Source organism: Eptesicus fuscus, chromosome 21, assembly GCF_027574615.1.
Source record: "Eptesicus fuscus isolate TK198812 chromosome 21, DD_ASM_mEF_20220401, whole genome shotgun sequence".
Taxonomy (NCBI): Eukaryota; Metazoa; Chordata; class Mammalia; order Chiroptera; family Vespertilionidae; genus Eptesicus; species Eptesicus fuscus.
In genome coordinates this window covers 47,220,433-47,245,960 of record NC_072493.1, presented here as the reverse complement: position 1 = coordinate 47,245,960, position 25,528 = coordinate 47,220,433, and the positions used below count along the sequence as shown (strand labels likewise).

The 25,528-nt window shown below is 52.2% G+C and overlaps 1 protein-coding gene across 1 annotated transcript; it reads right to left on the bottom strand.

Annotated features, from left to right (window-relative positions):
- Positions 1-239: 239 nt before the first annotated feature.
- CACNG7 (calcium voltage-gated channel auxiliary subunit gamma 7) lies at positions 240-25,528 on the bottom strand. Its single transcript, XM_054710844.1, has 5 exons — positions 25,333-25,528; positions 24,120-24,206; positions 23,574-23,714; positions 1,723-1,868; positions 240-497 (listed from the first exon to the last, which is right to left on the bottom strand). The coding sequence occupies exons 1-5, from the start codon at positions 25,526-25,528 to the stop codon at positions 240-242; spliced, it is 828 nt and encodes a 275-aa protein (XP_054566819.1).

Genomic DNA, 25,528 nt, shown 5'->3' with positions numbered 1-25,528 from the left:
AGGGGGCGGGCACTAGAGGGGGAGGGGCCATTGTGAAGTGAAGGGCCCAATGGCGTGGGACGGCCAGGAAAGGAGGCGGGGCTATTGGAAAGGAGGAGGGGTTATGGCGATGGGCGTGGTCATCGGGGAGAGGGCGGGGCCACAGCCAGAGCGGCGTCCTCCCGGGGGCAGCGGAGGCCCAGGAGCCCGGGAGCTGCGCCGCGGGGAGGCCTCCGGGGAGGGGGGCCCCGCGGGCGGGCTCAGCAGGGCGAGGTGGAGATGTGCAGGTGGTCCGGGTACTTGATGGCGGGAGGGTAGTTCTGCGTCATCTGGATGGACACGTCGCTGGAGATGTCGGAGGGGCTGCGGCCGCGGCGCCACGACTCGGGCTGCAGGAACTGGCCCGAGTAGTCGGAGCAGTCGCTGAGGCGCGGGCGGTAGAAGGCGGGGTGCGGGCGGTACATCTCCTCCTCCGCGTAGCGCTTGGTGAACAAGTACACGGACATCACGCCGGCCCCCTGCGGCGAGGCGGGGTCAGTCCCAGGGGCCGGCCCAGGCTCAAGACCCCCGGGACCCAGGAGCCCAGGCCCCCAGCCCCTCCTCCCTCAGACCCAGGAGCCCAGGCCCCCAGCCCCTCCTCCCTCAGACCCAGGAGCCCAGGCCCCCAGCCCCTCCTCCCTCAGACCCAGGAGTCCAGGCCCCCAGCCCTCCTCCTCCCTCAGACCCAGGAGCCCAGGCCCCAGCCTCCTCCTCCCTCAGACCCAGGAGCCCAGGCCCCCAGCCCTCCTCCTCCCTCAGACCCAGGGGTCCAGGTCCTCAGCCCCTCCTTCCTCAGACCCAGGAGCCCAGGCCCCCAGCCCCTCCTCCCTCAGACCCAGGAGTCCAGGCCCCCAGCCCTCCTCCCTCAGACCCAGGAGTCCAGGCCCCCAGCCCTCCTCCCTCAGACCCAGGAGTCCAGGCCCCCAGCCCCTCCTCCCTCAGACCCAGGAGTCCAGGCCCCCAGCCCCTCCTCCTCCCTCAGACCCAGGAGCCCAGGCCCCCAGCCCTCCTCCCTCAAACCCAGGAGGCCAGGCCCCCAGCCCCCCTCCTCCCTCAGACCCAGGAGTCCAGGCCCCCAGCCCCCTCCCTCAGACCCAGGAGTCCAGGCCCCCAGCCCCTCCTCCCTCAGACCCAGGAGTCCAGGCCCCCAGCCCTCCTCCCTCAGACCCAGGAGTCCAGGCCCCCAGCCCCTCCTCCTCCCTCAGACCCAGGAGCCCAGGCCCCCAGCCCCCCTCCTCCCTCAGACCCAGGAGCCCAGGCCCCCAGCCCCTCCTCCCTCAGACCCAGGAGCCCAGGCCCCCAGCCCTCCTCCCTCAGACCCAGGAGTCCAGGCCCCCAGCCCCTCCTCCCTCAGACCCAGGAGTCGAGGCCCCCAGCCCCTCCTCCCTCAGACCCAGGAGCCCAGGCCCCCAGCCCCTCCTCCCTCAGACCCAGGAGCCCAGGCCCCCAGCCCCTCCTCCCTCAGACCCAGGAGTCCAGGCCCCCAGTCCCTCCTCCCTCAGACCCAGGAGCCCAGGCCCCCAGCCCCTCTCCTCCCCCAGGAACCGGGAGTGAGTCCCCAGCCCCCTCCCAGGGATTGGTTAGGTCCCAGCCACCACTCTTCATCCAGCCCACCCCCCAGTCTCCCCTTCCTCCTGGACCCAGGAATCAGGCCCCCGAGACCCCTCCCCATTCAAACCTCTCCTGAGGGCCCTGAGACATCACCTCTTTGAGGAGGAAGGAGGAAGCGGCGAAGGCGAAAGACCAGCCGTAGCGGTAGTGGAAGTACTGCTCCGAGCTGCTGGGCCTGTTCATGACCTCGTCGTTGATGCTGGAGATGTACAGGACCAAGCCCACCACCAAGGAGAGGCCTGGGGAGCAGGGGTGCTTGGTCCACCAGCTGGACCCTCCCCCCAGCCGGGCCTCCCCCTCCCACCGCGGCTCTCTCCCTCTCCTCTCTCTGGCCTGGTCTAATGTCTATCTTTTTATTTATTTTATTATTTTATTTTTTAATAAAATATATTTTATTGATTCTTTACAGAGAGGAAGGGAGAGGGATAGAGAGTTAGAAACATCGATGAGAGAGAAACATCGATCAGCTGCCTCCTGCACACTCCCCACTGGGGATGTGCCCACAACCAAGGTACATGCCCTTGACCGGAATCGAACCTGGGACCCTTCAGTCCGCAGGCCGGTGCTCTATCCACTGAGCCAAACCGGTTAAGGCTAATGTCTATCTTTTTAATGCCCCTTGTGTGCTGGGCCTTGGCTGGGTGCAGGGATGCGGGAGATGAATCCTCCTCCTTCTCCCTCGCCCCAAACTTGTGCCCAGGAGCTCACAATGTAATTGGGGAAGGTAAATATGGCCGTGGGTTAACAGGCAGGGTCAGGGTCAGGGTCAGGGTCAGGGTCAGGGTCAGGGGGGACCAAGGACAGCTTCCTGGAGGAATGGTACTTGTTCAGGGCCTACAGCATGAGGCCCAGGGAAGAATGAGAGTCTCCATTAGCCCCAACCAGTGTGGCTCAGTGGATAGAGCATCAGCCTGCGGACTGAAGGGTCCCAGGTTCGGTTCCGGTCAAGGGCATGTTCCTTGGTTGCGGGCACATACCCAGTAGGGGGTGTGCAGGAGGCAGCTGATGGATGTTTCTCTTTCATCAATGTTTCTAACTCTCTATCCCTCTCCCTTCCTCTCTGTAAAAAATCAATAAAGTATATATTTAAAAAAAAAAAGAGAGAGTCTCCATTATACCGCTCTGGGCGGAGGGACCCGCAGGCAAAGGCTGAGCAGAGCTGATCCATCCATGTGACCACAACATTGGGCCACAGGCAGCACAAAGGAGGCCGGAGAAGGGGGCAGAGACCCAACCACGGGGAGCCCCGCACGCTAGGCTGGGGGCTCGGCCTTGATGCCCAGGGCACTCGGGAGCCGTGGAAAGTCTGGAGCAGAAGGAAGACAGGGCCACATTGGAGCGCTAGAAGGTCCTTTGGGGGCTGGTTGTTTCTGGGAAGAGATTGGAGGGGAAACTACTGGAGTTTTATATTCCAAGGGGAGGAGGAGGAGGAGGTCTGGGCTGAGGCTGTATGGATAATAGTAGCAACAATAACAATTATATATATAAGTGCCTAAGCGATCTTACAACCAAACGACCGGTTGACCAGTTGCTATGATGCACACTGACCACCGGGGGCAGATGCTCAATGTAGGAGCTGCCCCCTGGTGGTTAGTGGGCTCCCACAGCCAACCTCCCACGGCCAGCTAATCTTCCCTGGTCCGTCCCCCAGGCCGGCCAACCTCCCGTGGTCCCTCCCCCTGGCCGGTCCCTCCCCCCAGCTGGCTGACCCACCTCCCATGGTCCCTTCCCCCCATCCCTTCCCCAGGCCAGCAGGCCCTGATCGGCCCTGCCCCAATCAGGACTGGGTGAGACGGCGACAGCCCCGATCAGCCCTGATTGCTGGCCAGGCCTAGGGACCCTACCCACACACAAATTCGTGCGCCGGGCCTCTAGTAATAATAATAATGATAGCAACTGCTTACATAGGCCTTGCTCTGTGCCGGGCACCGTTCATTCTCAGTGTCATATATACATCCACTCATTCAAACCTCACACCAGCCCTTTCAAGTGGGTACCATTTTTATGTCCGTTTTCAGACGAGGAAATAGAGCGGCACGAGGAAGGTGGAGAAGAGAGAGGGGTCCGGGTTGGGAATGTCTAAGAGGCAAATATCACTTCCTAACGGTGAACTTCATTGCTAACAGTTGCCATGCCAAGGGTGGCTTCGGAAGGCCGCCCAGCCCCCTGCCCTAAATGAATCCATGTAATCCTCATCGGCATCCCCCCGCCCCCCCAGAATCCTACAAATAAACACGTGCGTGCCCATCACCCCCAGAATAAATGGTATTTCCTGCCATTGCCTAAACGGGGTCAGCGAGCTATGGCCCGCGGGCTAAGCCAGCACACCGCCTGATTTTGCACGGCCTACTAGCGAAGAATGGTTTTCACGTAACTAAACGGTGTTTTTGGTTTTTGTTCTGCTTTTAGCCTCACCCGAGGATATTTTTCCATCGATTTTTAGAGAGAGAGTGGCAGAGAAAGGGAAAGACAGAGAGAAAGATCTATGTGAGAGAGACACATTGATTGGTTGCCTCCTGCATGAACCCGGCTGGGAAGGAGCCTGCAACCGAGGTATGTGCCCTTGACCAGAATCGAACCCAGATGCTCTATCCACTGAGCAACACTGGCTAGGGCGGTGTCATTTTTTAATCAAAAGAAGAATGAGCCCTAGTCGGTTTGTCTCAGTGGACAGAGTGCCGGCCTGCGGACTGAAGGGTCCCGGGTTTGATTCTGGTCAAGGGCATATGCCGGGGTTGCGGGCCCGATCCTCAGTAGGGGGCATGCAGGAGGCAGCCGATCAGTGCTTCTATCTTTCTCTCTCCCTCTCCCTTCCTCTCTGAAATCAACAAAAATATATATTTTTTTAAAAAGAAAAGACGAATGACATTTCGTGGCAGGTATAAAGTACGTGAATTGCATTTGGCAGTTCCTCAAAGTGTTAAAAATAAAACTGCCATGTGACCCAGCAATTCCATGCCTATGTGTCGGCCCAAGAGAACCGGAAGTGAATATTTTTTAGCAGCATTATTCATAACAGCCAAAAAGAAACAACCCAAATGTCCATCAGCGGCATGGATAAAGAAAATGTGGTCTAGCCAGGAAAAGGAATATTATTCAGCCAAAAAAAAAAAAAAGGAACAAAGTACTGATTTATGCTACCACATGGGTGAACCTAGAAAATATGCTACATAAAAGAAGCCAGATGCATTAAGAAACGGTGGTACATCTACACAATGGAATACTGTGCCGCTATAAAAAAGAAGGAACGTTTACCATTTGCAACAGCATGGGTGGACCTGGAGAGCATCATGCTAAGTGAAATAAGCCAGTCAGAGAAAGATAAATATCACATGATCTCACTCATATGCGGGATATAATGATCAACATAATTTGATGAATAAAAATAGATCCAGAGACAAATGGCAGGGGAGGTGGGGGGGGGGGGGTTTAGAGAGCAACCAAAGGACGTGTATGCATGCATATTAGCATAACCAATGGACACAGACAAGGGGCGGTGGGGGCTTGCCTGGGGTGGGAATGGTTGCGGGGGGGGGGGCAGTGATTTGGGGAAAAAAGGAGAAATATGTAAAACTTAAGGTAATAAAATATAAAATAAAATAAAGAACCCAGATGCAAAAGAACACATATTGCATGGTTGCATTTATATGAAACTGGAGGCCTGGTGCATGAAATTTGTGCACAGGTAGGGTCCCTAGGCCTGGCCCACGATCAGGGCCGGAGCCTTCCTTCATTCTGCACCGCCCCCTGGTGGCCAGCATACATCATAGTAAGTGATAGAACTCCCAGTCTCCCAGTGGAGAGAGACAATGGGGACAATGTGCATATTAGGCTTTTATATAGAGAGACTAGTATATATAGACGGTGCACAAAATTCATGCACTCGGTGGGGCAGGGGGTCCCCCAGACTGGCCTGTGCCCTGTCACAGTGTGGGAGCCCCACGACCCATCACCCCAGAAAGATAGGCCCCACCCACCCATACAGGCTCCTCGATGGATTGTCCCAAAAAGGTAGGCCGGAGCTGGGGGAGGCCTGCGGACCGCCACACTCCTGCGGACCCCTGGCCAGGGCCACAGCGGAGACGCCTCTCCTCTGTGGCCCCGCCCCCGTCCCCAACGCTGCAAGTCCCCACCCACCCACGCCTGCTGCACATGCAGCCTGCTGATCGGTCGTTACTGTGACGGCATCCTGACCAATTTACATATTGCCCTATTATTAGTATAGATGTCCAAACGAGGCAAATCCATAGAGACAGAAAGTAGATTAGTGGTTGCCAGGGAATGGGCTGGAGGGGGACTTTGGCTGTTAAAGGGTGTGAAGTGTCTTTGGGAGGGGGAGGTGAGGAAAATATTGTGAAATTAGGTAATAGAGATGGTTGCACAACCCTGTGGATTCTGTGAGAGGAAACAACCCCCACAGAACTATGTGGATTCTAGGTTATGTGAATGATAACACCTCAAATTTCAAAGTCTGTGCATTTCGAGTTCCGGGGTCCATAAGTAAAACGTGATTGGAACCCAGCCAGTTTATTTACGCATTGCCTATGGCTGTAGTGGCAAACTTAAGTAGTTGCCACAGAGACTGTGTGGCCAGTAAAGCTGAAAATAGCCCTGACCGGTTTGGCTCAGTGGATAGAGCGTTGGCCTGCGGACTGAAGGGTCCCGGGTTCGATTCTAGTCAAGGGCATGTACCTTGGTTGTGGGCACATCTCCAGTGGGGGGTGAGCAAGAGGCAGCTGATTGATGTTTCTCTCTCATCGATGTTTCTGACTCTCTATCCCTCTCCCTTCCTCTCTGTAAAATATCAATAAAAATTTTTTTAAAAAAAGAAAATAAATTTTTTTAAAAAGCTGAAAATATGTATTATCTGGCTCCTCTACAGGAAAACGTTCCTGACCCGGAACTGCGGTGCCTACGTGGCCTGGTGTCTGCAGGCTCATCCCTGGTCCGTCTCCCTGTGCTCCCTCTACTTACACCACAAGACTCCTCATTCTTCCTCAAACACGTCAAGCTCCCTTCTGCCTCAGAACCTCTGCACTTGCTGCTCTCTCCCCGGAATGCTCTTCCCCCGATTTCTCTCTCTCCCCCCCTCCGCCCCCCGTCACTTCATTTAACTCTCTCCTTCCTTATCACTTTCTTATTTTTTAAAATATACTTGTATTGATTTCAGAGAGGAAGGGAGAGGGAGAGAGAGATGAAACATCAATGATGAGAGAGAAACATCGGTCAGCTGCTTCCTGCACACCACCTACTGGAGATCGAGCCCACAACCAAGGTACATGCCCTTGACCGGAATCGAACCCACAACCCTCCAGTCTGCAGACGGATGCTCTATCCATGGAGCCAAGCCAGCTAGGGCCTTACCACTTTTTTAGAAAGGTCTTTTATGATCCCCCAGTTTAAAAAAACAACAAACCAAATGCCCTCCCACTCAAAGTAAGAGAAGTGCAGGTGAACACCACGAGGGGCTACCGTCTCATGTATCAGATCACCAAAAGTTAAAAAGCATTTCTTCACAACTTGTTCTTCTGGCGAGGCCAGGGTGACGGACGCTCGGCTATGTTGCTGGTGGGGCTGCAAAAGGGCACAGCCCCTACGGAGGGGAGTTTGGCCACAACTCACAACACCACAGAGGTATTCGTCCTTGAACCCAGCAGCTTCACGCCTAGGAATTTTCCCTCAGGACATCTGTCCAGCGATAGGAAAGTTCCCAGGCACAAGTCGATTCGCCGCAGCAGGGCTCATGGGGGCAAAGTACCAGAAACAACCAGATGCCCTCGATTCATGAACTAATCTATAAAGCATCGCCCAGCAGTCCCGAGCCACCGTGCAAGAAGGAGGTTGAGCTCTATGAACCGACATCGATGGAATTCAGTGATAGTTCAGACTATATCACTAAGTAAAAAAAAAAAAAAAAGGGGGGGGGGCCTAGCTGGTTTGGCTCAGTGGATAAAGCATTGGCCTGTGGACTGAAGGGTCCCAGGTTCGATTCCAGTCAAGGACACATGCCCGGGTTGCGGGCTTGATCCCCAGTGGGGGGCGTGCAGAAGACAGCTGATCAATGATTATCTCTCAGCATTGATGTTTCTATCTCTCCTCCCTTCCTCTCTGAAATCAATTTTTAAAAAAATATTGAAAAAAAAGGGGGGGGGGTAAGTAAGAAACATACCAGATGCTACTTTTAAGCAAAAATGAAGGGCACAGCCCGGTCTGTGTGGCTCAGTGACTGAGTGTCGACCTATGAACCAGAAGGTCATGGTTCGATTCCCACTCCGGATACATGCTGGGGTTGTGGGCTTGATCCCCAGTGGGGGGCGTGCAGGAGGCAGCCGATCAATGATTCCCTCTCATCATTGATGTTTCTATCTCTCTCCCTCTTCCTTCCCCTCTGGAATCAATAAAAGTATATTTAAAAAATAAAAAAGAAGGGTACACTAGAACACATGTATGCACATATTTTGGTGGAAAGAGACAAGGAAAAGGAAAATAAATGCAGCTGATGACCTGCAGGGGGCAGGTGAGAGCAGGAAGGAAGCCATAGGGAGGAAGTGACACGCCCTTGAACTTGGAGCCTGGGAAGGATGCCAATATTTTACGTATTCAAGAGACACATTCAGCAAGGATGGGGAAACCTAAAATCGAACATGAACACTCATAAGCAAAACCGACTCCGCGTCCAATGAGGCCAGCGACAGGAGGGGGCCCGCAGTGATCCAACAACATGAACAGAGAGCTCTGATTCGAGATCTCGCTCCGAAGACAGGGAGGCCTGCAAAGACACAGTGAACCTCACATAACAGGGTTTCCTGTCGGGAGCGGTCTGGGGGTAACAGCTCTGAAATCATTCTGTGCCCATTGTAGGGTTGAGCCAGTGTGTGCGGGTAAATATCTCGGTGTTTGGGGAGCTGGCGTTCTCTTCTTTCTCTGAAAGAAAGAAGATAGCCCTAGCCGGCTTGGCTCAGTGGATAGAGCATCGGCCTGCAGACTGAAGGGTCCCGGGTTCGATTCCGGTCAAGGGCACATGCCTGGGTTGTGGGCTCGATCCCCAGTGTGGGGCGTGCAGGAGGCAGCCGATCCATGATTCTCTTTCAGCATGGATGTTTCTCTCTCTCTCTTCCTCTCTCTCTTCCTCTCTGATATCAATAAAGATATATAAATATATATATATATTTAAAGTAATTCTGCCAAAACCAGTTTGGCTCAGTGGATAGAGCATCGGCCTGTGGACTCAAGGGTCCCAGGTTCGATACCGGTCAAGGGCATGTACCTTGGTTGCGGGCACATCCCCAGTAGGGGGTGTGCAGGAGGCAGCTGATCGATGTTTCTCTCTCATCGATGTTTCTAACTCTCTATCCCTCTCTCTTCCTCTCTGTAAAAAAAATCAATAAAATATATTTTTTAAAAAAGAAAAAAAAAAGTAATTCTTCTTTGCAGAGTCAGGAAACACCATTTGCAACCTTCGGAGCAATAGGAGCTTCCTCGGTTGCAGAGGAGCCTGCCCCGCACCCACTTCCCTGGGCTGGAGGCGGGCATCACCAGCAATGCGCAGGCAGGCTGACCCCATGACCGCCGACGTGGGGCTCCTGCTGGAAATGTGTAACCCGAATCCGCTCCCGAGAAACTGGGGCATCGTACCACACAACCGCTGCACCCTTCAAAGCGTCGGCAGGAAAGATCATTTTTTTAAAGGCACAGGAACTCTACCAACGATGAAAGGAGACGGACGAAAGAGCCTTTTTATGAAGACGGCGCTGGAAGCGAAGAAGCAAAGAACGCGGCGCTGAAAGGCGTCCACCGCCACACGACAGGGCAGACTCGAACGTCCCCCGCCTTCCGGCGGCCAAAGACCCGGGGGCTCCGAAGGCCGCCTAAACGTCCTCGGAAAGGCGCGCCCAGGAGAAACGAGCCTGCCCACTGTGCCACCATCCAGTTCCCCCGACCACCGGGCCAGCCGTGGAGAGGACAGGAGACAGCAATACACTGTGTTCACTGTGGGTGGCAAGGCCAAGGAGCACCAGGTCAGACAGGCTGTGAAGACGCCCTATGACATTGACGTGGCCAAGGTCAACGCCCTGATCAGGCCTGATGGAGAGAAGAAGGCTTACTTATGGTCCACTGGCTCCTGACCATGATGCTTTGGAGGTTGCCAACGAAATTGGGATCATGTAACCGGAGTCCAGCTGCCTAATTCTAAATATAAAAACGTTACACTGAAAAAAGAAGAAAAAAAGAAAAAGAGAGAAAGGAAGGAGACGAAAGAGACACCAGCAGGAAATACACTGAGTGGCCAGATCATGATGATCTCTGAATGCATAATAATCTGGCCACCCAGTGTATATCCTATAGAATAAAAGGCTAATATGCAAATTGTCCCCTCGACCAGGAGTTCGACCAGCAGGCAGGCCGGCCAACCGCCCATGTCCCCTCCCCCTGGCCAGGCTGGCCGGACCCCACCCATGCACGAATTCATGCACTGGGCCTCTATATATATATATATATATATATATATATATATATATATATATATATACACACACACACACACACACACACACACACACACACACACACACACCGAGTGGCCAGATTATTATGCGTTCAGAGATCATAATAATCTGGCCACTCAGCGTACAAAGCGTGCTCTTAGGTTGGATCCCAAGTCAGGAGGGAAAAAGACGGTAGCAGACGGCATTGGGATGACTGGGGAGATCGCAATATGGACCGTGTGTTGGTGATAGTATCGTGTCAAGGGCAGACTTCCTGACCTTGGTTATTGCACTGTGGCTAGAAGAGGAAGGGCATTTGTTCATAGGAGGGAGGTACTTGCTAAAATGTTTAGGGGGGAAGTGTATGCAGTTTATGTTCAACTGGTTTTACAGATGAACAGATACATAGCTGATATAAATACATGATAAATAGATATCGATAGATAAATACAACAGAGGTAAAATAGAGGAGGCAATGATGATACTTGAATAGATAGATATAGATAAATAATCCAATATAGATGAATGATGAATGGATAGATGATAGATGGAGACAGATAAAGGCAAATGTGTCCATATGTTAAAAATTGGTCTAGGTGAAGGATATATATGAGTTCATTGTATTATTTTTGCAACTTTTCTGCAGGTTTACATTATTTCCAAACTACAAATTTTTTAAAATAAAATAGGTATGCCCACGATTTAGAAATACAAATTGGTAGTGCCCTGGCCGGTTTGGCTCAGTAGATTGAGCATCATCCTGCAGATTGAAGGGTCCAGGTTCAATTCCAGTCAAGGGCACATGGCCTGGGTTGCAGGCTCGATCCCCAGTAGGAGGTGTGCAGGAGGCAGCCGATCAATGATTCTCTCTCATCATTGATGTTTTTATTTCTCTCTCCCTTTCCCTTCCTCTCTGAAGTCAATAAAAATATATTTTTTTTAAAAAAAGAAATACAAATTGGTAGTAACAAAATAGTCCTGGGGATGTAAAGTACAGCTCAGGGAATATAGTCAATAATCTATAATAATTAAAGCGTAATATGCTGATTAGACCGGACAGCCAAACGACCTTCTGGACGGCCTTCAAGAGGAAGCCGCGGCTGCGAGGGCCGGCCGAGCCTCTTGCAGGAATTTCGCGCATCGGGCCTCTAGTATTGTCATAACTAGGGTGGTGCCAGGTGGGGACTAGACTTACCAAGGCGATGACTTCCTAGGTTAGAAAATGTCTAGTCGCAGGGTTATACACCCAAAACTCTTGGAATATTGTACATCAACTGTCGTTTTAAGAAACAGGCATCCACAAACAGGATTTTTCCTCACGGTGCCAAAGTGCTACCCGCAGATCATTTATTCGTCATAAAGAGAAAAATGTCCCTTTTCCATGTCCCTTCTCTGGCGAGCACCCCCTCTACCGAGTGTGCAAACGCTGTGGCCCCGGACACGATCTACCCCCAGAAGTAAAATAGAACGAACACGGCTCCTCCGAATCTCCTTGCCAAACAGGTTTAACCCGAATCTCATCCATCTAAGCTGGTCTAGACGTCACTCCCAGGAAACACCGGGAAAGAGGAAGGAACGGAATGACGCCACGAGGAACCCCTCCAACCCATCCCGGAGGAGGGCTATTCCACCCAGAACAATGAATGACAGGGTGGAGCTGATCGCACGGAGGCAGCCGCCCGTCCTAACATCTCCAAGAGAGACCAGCAGACGCTGTTCTGTCTCCGACGGGGCGGGACGCAGCCAGAAGCCGGCAGCACCCCCCAGCTATAGAGCATTCCACAGACACGATTCAATGGAAGGAGGCGGTCGCTGTGCAGGATTGACGGTGTGTCGTTTGTGTGTGCCCGGGTCGCCCCCTCCAGGCTGAATCTCGGGTCCCTTTCGCACCTGAATTCCAGCCTCGCCCCTAGTCCCACCCCCAGAACATGAGGATGACAGACGCCGGGAGGGAACTCCCGCCAGGCAACACAGAACTGCGGCGAGAAGCTGAGCCGCCAAACCCAGCCCAGCCTGGAGCATCTCGTCAAACCATGTGACAATAAGTGATGGTTGTCTTTAAGACCCACAAATCAACAATTAAAAATAAGGTCTGGCCGAAACCGGTTTGGCTCAGTGGATAGAGCGTCGGCCTGTGGACTGAAGGGTCCCAGGTTCGATTCCGGTCAAGGGCATGTACATTGGTTGCGGGCACATCCCCAGTAGGGGGTGTGCAGGAGGCAGCTGATTGATGTTTCTCTCTCATAGATGTTTCTAACTCTCTATCCCTCTCCCTTCCTCTCTGTAAAAAAATCAATAAAATATATTTTTTAAAAAAATAAGGTCTGTTTGCCTTCCCCCCACTAAAAAAAGAAAGAAAGAAAAAGAAAGAAAGAAAGAAAGAAAGAAAGAAAGAAAGAAACAAAGAAAGAAAGAAAGAAAGAAAGAAAGAAGGAAGAAAGAAAGAAAGAAATCAGCCCTGGCTCATGTGGCTCAGTGATTAGAGCGTTGGCCCGTGGACTGAAGGGCCTTGGGTTCAATTCCGGTCAAGGGCACGTACCTCGGTTGTAAGCTAGATTCCTGTTACCTCCTCCCTCTTCCCCTCCCAGCAAAAGGCAACCAACCTATGTGTCTCACAACTCTCTCTCTCTTTCTCTCTCCCCCTCCCCACTCCCTCCTTTCTCTATTAAAAAAAAAAAAAATGCAGCCCTAACCGGTTTGGCTCAGTGGATAGAGCGTCTGCCTGTGGACTGAAAGGTCCCAGGTTCTATTCTGGTCAAGGGCATGTACCTTGGTTGTGGGCACATCCCCAGCAGGGGGTGTGCAGGAGGCAGCTGATCGATGTTTCTCGCTCATCGGTGTTTCTAACTCTCTATCCCGCTCCCTTCCTCTCTGTAAAAAAATCAATAAAATATAATGGAAAAATATCCTCAGGTGAGGATTAACAACAACAACAAAAATCAAACCGGCGCCCTAACCGGTTTGGCTCAGTGAATAGAGAGAGCATCGGCCTGTGGACCGAAGGGTCCCAGGTTCGATTCCGGTCAAGGGCATTAAAAAAACAAACAAAAAATCACACCTGGACCTGATCAACAGCAGGGTTACAGAAAAATACAGGGATTGAAGGCCACACTAAACCATGACCCGGGGACCCAATTGGGGAAATGTGGAGCGTGGGAATTCTGCAAGAAAGACGCCCAGATTTCTTCAACAAATAAATGGCGAGGGAACAACAGGAGAGGGGCTGGTATGGGCCAAAAGGGGCTTCGGAGCCCTGGCCGGTTTGGCTCAGTGGTCAGAGCATCGGCCCACGGACCGAAGGGTCTCGGGTTCAATTCCTGGTCAAGGGCACGTACGTACCTCGGTTGAGGGTTTTGCTCCCCGGCCCCAGTCGGGGCGCGTGCGGGAGGCAACCAATCCATGTGTCTCTTTCACATGGATGTTTTTTTTCTCCCCCTTCTCTCCCCGCCACCTCCTCCCTCCCTTCCACTCCGTCTGAAAATCGATGGGAAAAATATCCTCGGGGTGAGGATTTCCAACATAAATAAATAAAAGAGGCTCTGGAGGTCTATCCACTGAACACACAAGCAGAACGTGGATCCTCATTTACACCAAAGTAACTGTATTAAAAACAGGCGTTTATGAGACAGGCGGGGACGTTGAACGCTTGCTAGATATTAAATGATATTAAGCTACTATTCTTAATTGTTTGGGCGCGACTATGGCGCTGTGACGGCTACGGTAAATAACAGAATGCGCCTTCCCCGGGGAGACGCTGGGGTGTTGGTGGGTACGAGGACTGCAGGCGCGCGGCTGGCTGTAGAATAACGTGGTGGAGTGTAGAAGGGAGGTATGGCAGTGCAGCTTAAAAAAAGACTCACCATATGTTGATCATTGTTGCCACTCGGCGAAGGAGAGCCGTGGCATTTCTCTATACTATTCTCTCTGTTTTTATAATGAAGTACATTTCTAAAAGTCAAGGTTGTAAATAAAATAGTAGGAGAACTAGGCTAGACGAAAAGAGACATTGACCAAATACTGTGTGTGAACCTGGATTAAAATCTGGTTGTGGGAGAAAGCTATAAAAGGCTTTTTTTTTTTTTTTAAAGAACTCTCGCTTTTTAAAAATTGATTTTAGAGAAAGAGGAAGAGGGGGAGAGAGAGAGAGGAGAGAGAGAGAGAGAGAGAAACATCGATGTGAGAGAGAAACTTCAATCAGTTGCCTCCCATACATGACCCAATGGGAGATCGAACCAGAAACCTAGGTACGTGCCCCGACCAGAATCGAACCCGCAACTTTTTGGTATATGGGACGGCACTCCAACTAACTCAGCCACCGGCCAGGGTGCAAAGGCAGTCTTGAAACCACTGGGACAGTTTGAAATGGAGTCCATTATCTGATGGAATGACTGTAAAGTTTCTGGGGGTGGTATGGTGTTCTAGTTATATAGAAGCATGCCTTTACTCTTAGAGATACAAGCTAAAATGTCTCCAGATAAACCATCCTGATGCCTGCAACTTACTTTTAAATGGTAAATTTTTTTTTAAAAAATGTGTGTGTGGCCGAAACCGGTTTGGCTCAGTGGATAGAGCGTCAGCCTGCGGACTCAAGGGTCCCAGGTTCGATTCCGGTCAAGGCCATGTACCTTGGTTTCGGGCACATCCCCAGTGGGGGGATGTGCAAGAGGCAGCTGATCGATGTTTCTCTCTCATCGATGTTTCTAACTTTCTATCCCTCTCTCTTCCTCTCTGTAAAAAATCAATAAAATATATATATTTTAAAAATGTGTGTGTGTGTGTGTGTAGCAGAAGGTGGTGGTGGGAGACAGAGAGAGAGAGCGAGAGAGAGCAAGAGGATGGCAAAATGTTAACAAAATGCAGGATCAGGTGAGAAATGGTATACCAGCATTCATTGTACTTTCTATAGATTTTTTAAAGTTTTCACTAGAATATCAGAGCGATTGAGGTGAGATAAAATCATGACCTACTTCTTCTTTTTTCTTCTTTGTAGCACTTATCACCCCCTGACATTCCGTTCTCCACCTTCTTGTGAGTTTTCGTCACACTTCTCCCCCACCTCCACCGGATGCTTGAAACTAGCCTCCCTTGTTCACACTGCATTCCTAGCGCCTAGCACACGACCCAGCACATAATAAAACACTAGTCAAGTGGATGAGGGTTCTTGCTTTGCAACTGGGACTGCCAGCAAAAGCTCCTAGTTGCTTCCCCCTTTTAAAAAAACAAACAAACATATATTTGTATTGATTTCAGAGAGGAAGGAGAGGGAGAGAGAGAAATAGAAACATCAATGAGGAGAGAATCATTGATCAGCTGCCTCCTGCACGCCCCCCACTGGGGATCGAGCCCGCAACCCAGGCATGTGCCCTGACGGGGAATCGAACCGTGAGCTCCTGGTTCATAGGTCGACGCTCAACCACGGAGCCATGCCGGCCGGGCTGCTTCCCCGTTTTAATCCACTCTAACTCCCCCCATCTCTCAGCCTCCTCCAAGAATTAATCCTTTCTGAACTTTCACAGCACGCTGAACCTCTGGTACCCCATAATTTTGATGTTCATAAAGAGGGGGCCCATGATGTGTCACATGGTAGAAAGGCATCTGAGGTGAGTCTTGACAGATGAGCGGGTTTCCAGAAAAGGGGAGCCCACACACCACACTCAATCAGGTACCCTAGTCAGAAGCAGGGGCGGGGGGGGATCATCTTGATTCCTCTAGCAAGGACGCTCGGGCCCTAGCCGGAGTTGTACAGTGGATAGAGCATCAGCCCACGCGAGGGTTCGATTTCCGGTCAAGGGCACATGTACCTGGATTGCAGGTCGATCCCCCCACCTAGGTCAGGGAGCATGCAGGAGGCAACCAATGGATGTATCTCTCTCACATCACTCTCTCTCTCTCTTTAAAATATTTTTTATTGGTTTCAGAGAGGAAGGGAGAGGGAGAGAGAAAGAAACATCAATGAGGAGAGAAAATCATGGATCGGCTGCCTTCTGCACGCCCCCCACTGCGGATCGAGACTTCAACCCGGGCATGTGCCCTGACCAGGAATCTAACCCTGACCTCCTGGTTCACAGGTCGATGCTCAACCACTGAGCCACACTGGCCAGGCTTCTTTCTCTTTATCTCTCTCTATTCCCCCTTCCACTCTCTCTCAAAATAAATGGGGAAAAAATATCCTTGGGTGAGGATTAACAAAAAATAAAAAGGATGCTCAGGCATCAAGTCCTGTCCATTTTACTTCCAGCGTCTCTCATAAAAAAAAATCGAACCCCCCCTTTGCCAACCCAAGTCCGCGGAGCCAGCTGAGGCTCATTCTCTAGGCCTGTACCCACTGCTCCCGTCGTCAGCTCCCTGTTTTAGAAAGCGGCTCTTTCCAACACCTGTACTGGATTCCGTCCCTTTCTGGTCAAAACTCTCCCTGGGCTCCCTCCTACCCATAGAGAAAGGTTTTCACCCCACAGCCTGACACTCCAGGCGCCGATCCCCGCTAACCACGCCGGCCTCGCCTTCATGTTTCACGTTACCGTTCTAGCTAACAAACCTTCCCCATCAGGAGGGTCAGGACAGGGGTTGATGGGAAGGAAACAACCATTGACAAATACAAAGATTTTAGTCATTGACAATTAAATAAAAACAATGTCAGGAGGTAGCTTGTTCTCGGCATTCTGTCTCCTTCCTGGCCATTTCACGGCGGCGGCTCTGGTTCTCCAAAAGTAACCTTCTTCTCCCCCCTACCCCCCGCCTTTATTCCCCTCCTTTCCTCTTCTTCTCCCTCCCTTTCTCTGTAACCCAACTCTCTCCCCACCCCCTCCACTGCAGCTGTTCCAGAATGCTTAGGCCACAACAGGCAGGAACAGAATAGAGACTCCCTGGCTTAGAACAATAGCGATTCAGCACCACGGAGAGCGCCACGCACGTCTACCTGAGTGGTCACTGCCTCTTCCCAGGGCTTTCCTCACGAGCTGTGAATTCCACCTCGGACAAGGCAACTACTTCTCTTTCTTCCCTTGAGAAAGTCCCCCTCGCCCCTTCAGCATCATCACCTTGGATGTCACCTCCTGTTGGAACCCCGGTCACTCCCACTGTCCCCACCACCCGACTGTGTCAGGCCAATGCATCTCCCCTTTTCCAGCGTGCCCTGAGCGGTCCCTGTCACTCATCCACCCCTTCTACAAATCCTTCAGTCCGTGCTTTGTACCAGGCTGGGCAGGTATTTGTAAAGGCCCCTGGTGTTCGGAGTTTACATGCTGGTAGGAGGGGACGGAAAGCAGATAAGATGACGTAGCACCGTAGGAATCGTGCTAAGAAACAAACATAAAACAAGGAGTGGCACTGATGGGTTTCACTCAGCGGTTAGAGCGTCAGCCCGCAGACCGAAGGGTCAGAGGCTCGATTCCCGGTCAAGGGCACATACCTGGGTTGCAGGTTCCATCCCTGGCCAGGTCAGGGCGCATTTGGAAGGCAACCAATCGATGTGTCTCTCTCACATCGATGTTTCTTTCTCTCTCCACCCCCTCCCTCCCTCCCACTCTCTAAAAATCAATTTTAAAAAATCCTCACTCGAAGACCAGGGGGAAGAGACTGAGTATGGAGTGCTAGTGAGTGTAAAAGTCCTTGGGTCAGGCGGAGATGTGCTTTTTTTTTTTTCTTTTTTTAAAAATGTTTTTATTTATTTCAGAGAGAGGAAGGGAGAGGGAGAGAGAGATATAAGAATATCCATGATGAAAGAGAATCATCGATTGAGTGCCTCCTGAATGCCCTCTACTGGGGATCGAGCCTGCAACCCGGGTATGTGCCTTGACCGGGAATGGAACTATGACCTCCTGGTTCATAGGTCGACACTCAACTACTGAGCCACGCCAGACAAGCGAGATGTGCATTTTCAAGGAGTAGCAGGAGGCCAGTGTGGCTGAAGTTATAAGCAAAGGAGGGAGTGTCTGTGGGTTAGGACATGAGGTCACAGATCTGACCTGGGGAGGCCAGCCTGAGGCGTTTGGGCGTATTCTACGTGCGATGGGAGTCAACGCTCTGAAGATGTCAGTGGCGCGTGACAAGCTGTGATGGATGTGCCGTCGGGGGCTGTTCTGAGGGTGTCTGCATGCGGGCTCTCGTTTAGGATTCAGCCCTGTCTCCAGTGCCCAGCGCAGGGCCTGCCTGGAGGAGGTCTCCGTAGATGTTTGATGAGTGAATACATGAGCACAGGCATAGAGCACGCTCTTGCAGATCAGGGGTTAACCAGGGCGGTGCCCGGGAAGCACGCCTCTTATGACCTGGGGAAAAAATCAATGCCACTCCAGCTCCCCACCCCGCCTCTCACCACTCAGCTCCAACCTCATCTGCTACTGCTCAGACCACTGCATAAGCCCCCTCCTCGGTTTGCCCTTTTTCCTCTCGTCCATCCCCAACACAGGCCCTGAGGGGTGTTTAATACCCGGTGTGACCCTGTCCCTCTCCTGCCCCAACACTTGTACTGCCTTTTCCAGGACTGAATGCCAACCCCACAGGGCAATTCCTGTCCGTCTCTGTCTCTCTCTCTCTTTCCATCTTGGTTTCCTCATTGGCAACATGAAGTGGTTGGGCCAGATCATCTCATTCCAAGATCTAAGATATTGGTGCTATTGCCCATCCTTTCCTCTCTCTCTTTTTTTTTAAAATATATTTTATTGATTTTTCACAGAGGAGGGAGAGGGAGAGGGAGAGAGAGTTAGAAACATCGATGAGAGAAACATCAATCAGCTGCCTCCTGCACACTCCCTACTGGGGATGTGCCCGCAACCAAGGCACATGCCCCTGACCGGAATCGAACCTGGGACCCTTGAGTCCGCAGGCCAACGCTCTATCCACTGAGCCAAACCCGTTAGGGCCTTTCCTCTCTTTTTATTTTATTTTAATTATAGACCCTATATAATAAAGATGTAATATGCAAATGGTCATTACGACATGAAGCATAAGGACTGACCCAGTAACGACCAGATCACGGATCAGCAAGAGGGTGGGGCAGCGAGCTACAAAGGGGTGGCAGAGAGCTATAGGAGGGGGCAGGGCAGCAAGCTATGGGGGGAGTGGCGGGAGCTACAGGAGGGCGGGGCAGTGGGCAGTGAGCTACTGGTGAGCTACTAGCGCATGGATTCATGCACAGGGCTACTAGTGTATATATATATATACATATATATTTTTTTTTTAAATTGATTTCAGAGAGGGAAAGATAGAAACACCAATGATGAGAGAGAATCATTGACTGGCTGCCTCCTGCACGCCCCCTACTGGGGATCGAGCCTGCAACCTTGGCATGTGCCCCTGACCAAAATCGAACCTGGGACACGTCAGTCCACAGGCTGACGCTCCATCCACTGAGCCACACCAGCCAGGCCAGGGCCTTTCCTCTCTTTTTCAATCACCTTCGCTTTTGTCATTTCCTGGGGCAGGAGAGTGCCGTGGTCTGGCTTCCACAATGGAGCAACTTAGCCTCTGATTGCTTCTGTTTCCTCAACTGGAAAACGGGAACAATGATGCTGTCTGCCTTCCCAGGCGGAGAAAGAGAGATAGCTTAATTTGCATACAGCACGTAGAACTTCCCCAAACCACGGCACTCAACAAAGTGTTTCTTATTAGGCTTGCTGCTGTTACTGCGACTCTTTGCGTGTGTAAAAAACTACCGCGTGTCCAGTGGTTATTGCTGTAGATCAGGCCCCGGGCTGGCCCTTCACACTCATGATCTAGACCAGGAATCGGCAAACTATGATTTGTCCCACCGTGTGTGTGTGTGTGTGTGTGTGTGTGTGTGTGTGTGTGTACGGGTTGTGAGCTAAGCCTGGTCTTTACACTATTTCATGGTGTGGAGGAAAAAAATATTTCATTCCATTACCATTTATCTGCCTTTACCCACTACCACCTCCCTCTACCTCCTCCCCCCTTTCTCTCTGGTAAGCACCATACTATTGTCTGGGGTGGTGAACACACAATGCAATATACAGGTGAGGTACTAGGGAACTGTACCCCTGAAACCTATATAATTTGATTAACCAATGTTAACAAATTCAATTTTAAACACTTAAAAAACATTTTGTGACCCATGAAAATGACATTAATTTTGAATTTTAGGGTCCATGAATAATAGTATTCGTGGAACTCGGCTGGGCCCCCTGTCCTGGGTGCTTTGGCACTACAACCCTATGGCAAACCAAGTCTGAAATATTTGCTATCGAAAGTTTGATGGCGGGGCAGGGGGGGAGGGACAGGTGTGGGCTGGAAGAGGTTTATGGGGGGGAGAGGACCTATGTAATATTTTCAACAATAAATATTAGAATAAGCCCTGACCGGTTTGGCTCAGTGGATAGAGCGTCAGCCTGTGTGGACTGAAGGGTCCCAGGTTCGATTCCGGTCAAGGGCATGTACCTTGGTTGCGGGCACATCCCCAGTGGAGGGTGTGCAGGAGGCAGCTGACTGATGTTTCTCTCTCATCGATGTTTCTAACTCTCTATCCCTCTCCCTTCCTCTCTGTAAAAAATCAATAAAATATATTAAAAATTGTTAATGTATTAAAAATAAGAAGTTTGCCGACCCCTGGCCAAGATTTGTTCTCTCTACAGCCCAGCAAAGGAAGGCTGTAGCACACACAGGAAGTGCTGGGATTTGAACCCCAGTCTCTCCGGGTTCACAGCCGCAGGCTCCTTCAGCCGCTACACCCACCAGCTTGAATGTACGTGATGGGTACCTTGTGGGGGGCGCATAGGTCAGAGCCTATGAAAGGACCCGGAGAAACGAGTTCGGGACGTGGAGTGCAATGCCCTTCCAGTGACTCTGCCGTTCCCTCAGAGGCCTGACTCCCAGCCCTGACAGCACCATTGATCCTCAGCTTGACCTTGGGAAGTCCGGTCCTGCTGTGCTGGCGTGAGCACGGCTTCTGTGACGGGAGAACCCTCCATTCTAACCCCAGCCCGGCCACTGACGGGCTAGCGAGGTCCCCTCCGCTGTTTCCAGCTCTGTGAGCCGCACACAAGGGGGTTTTCTTGGGGGCGGATTAAAGAACACCTCCACGCCCCACTTTCTCCCGCTCTCTAGGCCACGACTTTTTTCCGTCTGGAAAAAGGATGAGCTCTTTCACTCCGACACTCTGGGACGGTGACAGCCGAGGTGTCTTATTTTAGCTCAGTGTCTGGCTCCACATGCCGTGATTCAGGTTTGCACAGAGGTTGCACCCCGGTTTCCCTGGGAAAAAGTCTCGTCAGTTCAAGTGGGAGGCACGAGGGAGGATTCGCCTAGAGCCGTGGTCGGCAAAATGCGGCTCGCGAGCCACATGCGGCTCTTTGGCCCCTTGAGGGTGGCTCTTCCACAAAATACCACGGCCTGGGCGAGTCTATTTGGAAGAAGTGGCGTTAGAAGAGGTTTAAGTTTTGCCCTAACCGGTGTGGCTCAGTGGATAGAGCGTCGGCCTGCGGACGGAAGGGTCCCAGGTTCGATTCCAGCCAAGGGCACATGCCTGGGTTGCGGACTCGATTCCCAGTAGGGGGCATGCAGGAGGCAGAGAATCAATGACTCTCTCTCATCATTGATGTTTCTATCTCTCTCTCCCCCTCTCCCTTCCTCTCTGAAATCAATAAAATATATTTAAAAACAAACAAAAAAACAGGGAGCGGATGGGGGCCCCCGGGGACCGAATGGAAATGAGACGAACAACAGGGTTTGCTCGTAAAATATCAACTGGATTAAGAGGACCTGAACGGAGTTTAATTACGTTGAGTTCATCTGAGTTGAACCGAAGAGTTGAGTCAGAATGCATTGGGGTTGGGTAGACCAGATGGATGGAGTTAGACGTGATAGCGCCGAGTTGACCTGGGCTGACCTGACCTCAGGAGACCAACCAGCTGCAGGTGGGGAGAGGGGACACCAGGAAGGACTCTCCTCCAGGCCTCCACGGACTCGAGTCCTCGGGCACCAGCTGATGCTGGAATCTTGGGCAACTCCCCGCACAATCCCGGGCCCCAGTACCCCCCTTTTTATTTTTATTTTTTTATATATATTTTATTGATTTTTTACAGAGAGGAAGGGAGAAGGATAGAAAGCTAGAAACATCGATGAGAGAGAAACATCGACCAGCTGCCTCCTGCACAACCCCTACTGGGGATGTGCCCGCAACCAAGGTACATGCTCTTGACCAGAATCGAACCTGGGACCCTTCAGTCCGCAGGCCGACGCTCTATCCACTGAGCCAAACCGGTTTCGCCCCCCCCTTTGTATTAAGTGAGCGCTAATAATAACTCCCGGGCAGAGATGTTATGAGAAGGGAGTGTGATCACTCGCGCAGAAGAGAAAGAACTAGAGTCACATATTGAATTCTAGCTAATGACATGCACAATGCAGTATTTAGGGTAACGTGTACTGAGGCTGCAACTCGCTTTGAAATGCATTTAAAAAACGGGGGGGGGGGGGCGGGATAAAGCCCTGGCTGGGTAGCTCAGTTGGTTAGAGCACAGTCCGGATCCACTGAGGTTGCAAGTTCAATGCCCGGTCTGGGCACGTACAAGAATCAACCAATGAATGCATAAATAAGTGGCACAACAAATCAATCCTTCTCTTTCTTCCTCTATCTCTCTCTAAAAGCAATAATTTTTAAATTGATAATAATAATAATAACAAGAAGAAGAAGGAGGAGGAGGAGGAGGAGAAGAGGAGGAGAGGAGGAGGAGGAGGAGGAGGAGGAGGAGGAGGAGATGAGGAGAGGAAGAGGAAGAGGAGGAGAGGAGGAGGAGGAGGAGGAGATGAGGAGAGGAGGAGGAAGAGGAGGAGAGGAGGAGGAGGAGGGAAGGAGGAGGAGGAGGAGGAGGAGAAGGAGGAGGAGGACAGGAGGAGAGGAGGAGGAGGAGGAGGAGGAGAAGAAGAGGAGGAGAGGAGGAGGAGGAGGAGGAGGAGGAGGAGGAGGAGGAAACGTTGACGGGTGGGTAGAAATAGAGATAGATGAACAGATTCGAGACAAATGAAGTCCAATCATAGGGTAAAGGTTGACTCTAAGTGGTGGTTCCAACATATTTTGCCTTTTCTATTTGAAAATTTTTCAGAGAAATAAAGAGCCCTGTAATCTGTGACCTGTAATCTCAGAAGTAGTTCAAAACACAGCCTGTGGAGGCGAAATGCGTGCATTTGAGCCCCAGCTCCTCCTCTCCCTGGCGGTGTGGCCCTGAGCAAATGACCTCATCTCTCCGAGTTCCGCGTCTGTGAAATGGGCCCGTTACTAGCGTTTGCCTCACAGAGTATCAGCCCGGAGCACCTCAGAAGCACTCGCTAAGACCCGGCCCTCTGTGACATGGGCGCCGCTCTCTGCATCTCCCAGAGGAAAAGTGGGGTTCAGAGAGGTCCTGCAACTCCTCCAGGACCGCACAGCAAGGAGGTGGCTTTCTTAGTGGGAGAGGGAACCCCCTGGAACCTAAAAGAGCCCCCCAGCTCCGCAAGTGCTTTCCTGGGGCTCACCCGACAGGATGAAGAAGATTCCAGAAACGAAGGCCAGAATGGTCCTCTGTGGGCGGATGTGGCCGATGTTGCTGATGACGAAGGCGGTGAACACGAGGAAGAGGCTGACCATGGGGAAGGGGGTGGCTGTGCGCACGGTCTCTGGGGGAGGGGAGAGACGGGGTGAGGGGGGCAATTTGGGGGGAGACCCCCCCATTCCCCATGACCTCCCCGTTTTGATGGTAACCATCCCCCGTACCCCTTTGGGTGGCTTCTCTCCTTTCCACAGACTCTTCCCCTTTCTGATCACTCCACCGCTGACTGGCGGCCTTCACCCAGGCCACACCTCCTTTGATTTGACCACACCCCTTTTGCGTTGGCCCCGCCCACCCGTTATCTAGGCCCCGCCCTGGCCCCGCCCCTCCTCCTTACCCAGCCACTCTGCCTGCTTTGCAGCCTCCACTCCTTTTCTTCTACCTCCCCCCCCCCTTCCCTGGTCTTGCCCTTTCTCCCAGGACTGTCCGGTGACCCTGCCCCCTTGTCCCCCAGGCCCCCGCTTCCCCTCACTCAGAATATTCTCCGTGTTTTCCGTCACCAAGTTGATCTCCGGCTCAAGAAAATATTCCGAGGCCACGCAGCGACCCTTCTCCCGACCTGGGGGGAGGATAGGAAGGCAGGGCTGGATGAGAGGTTCCTGCGCCCTGGAAAGGCGGTCAGGGGCACCACGCACAGTGGGGAGACCCCGGGGCGGGGATGGCTTAACCCAAGGGCTAGGGAAGGAGATGCGCAGGGTGTCTGGGGGCCCCTGTTCTTGGCTGCCCTAGAGCCCAGCCTCATGGAGAGAGACAAGGCTGGAACCCTGGGTCCCAAGTGAGGAGGGGCTGTGGGCCCCGGCTCCTGGATCCCTGGAGAGAATCAAGCAGCGGGTGGTGGCAAGATCCCTGGCAGGGGGCGTGGCGTCTCTGTCATCCTTGGAGGCGTGGATTTTTTTTTTATGGATTTTTTTTATCCAGTCCTTTCAGCACTGGAGCTGTCCAGGGGACACGTTCTGAACCTGGAGACCACCGCTAAGGGAGGCGGGGAGACTGCGGCTCCCAGGGGGTTAGGGACCAGGAGGTGGTGTGAGCACCGGGGCTCCTGGAGGCAGGACATGGAGGGCTTGGAATTGGGTCTGCAGGGAGGAATCGATTCTCCAGGACAGAAACAGGATGGGTGTCTGGACTTCTGGAACCCACAGATGAAACTAAGAACAAAGAACTGTGGGGTCGCCCAGCTGGTGTGGCTCAGTGGTTGAGCATCGACCTATGAACCAGGAGGTCACGGTTCCATTCCTAGTTAGGGCACATGCCTGGGTTGTGGACTCGATCCCCAGTAGGGGGTGTGCAGGAGACAGCTGATCAATGATTCTCTCTCATTTATGTTTCTCTCTCTCTCTCTCTCTCAAATCAATAAAAATATACTTTTTAGCCCTGGCTGGTGTGGCTCAGTGGATAGAGTGTCGGCCTGTGGACTCAAGGGTCTCGGGTTCAATTCCGGTCAAGGGCACATGCCCAGGTTGTGGGCTCAATCCCCAGTAGGGAGTGTGCAGGAGGCAGCCAATCAATGATTCTCTTTCGTCATTGATATTTCTATCTCTCTCTCCTTCTCCCTTCCTCTCTGAAATCAATTTTTAAAAATTAAAGTATATATATATATATACTTTTTCCAAAAGAGAGGGAACTCTGGGACCCCACCCAGCCCAGGCAGGGACAGGCGGGCGGAGGGCAGGGGAGGGCTGTACCTGCGAAGAAGCAGACGCGCCAGAGGCCGGCGTGCAGGGCCATCTTGACCTCCGTGGTCTGGTTCTGCGGCAGCACCGTGCCCTCCTCCATGTAGAGCCAGTAGTCGGTGCTGACCGCGATGCCCACGAGCAGCAGGCCGCACGCGCCGAACACGCTGCTCAGCAGGGTCAGGGCGCGGCTGCTGCAGTGACTCAT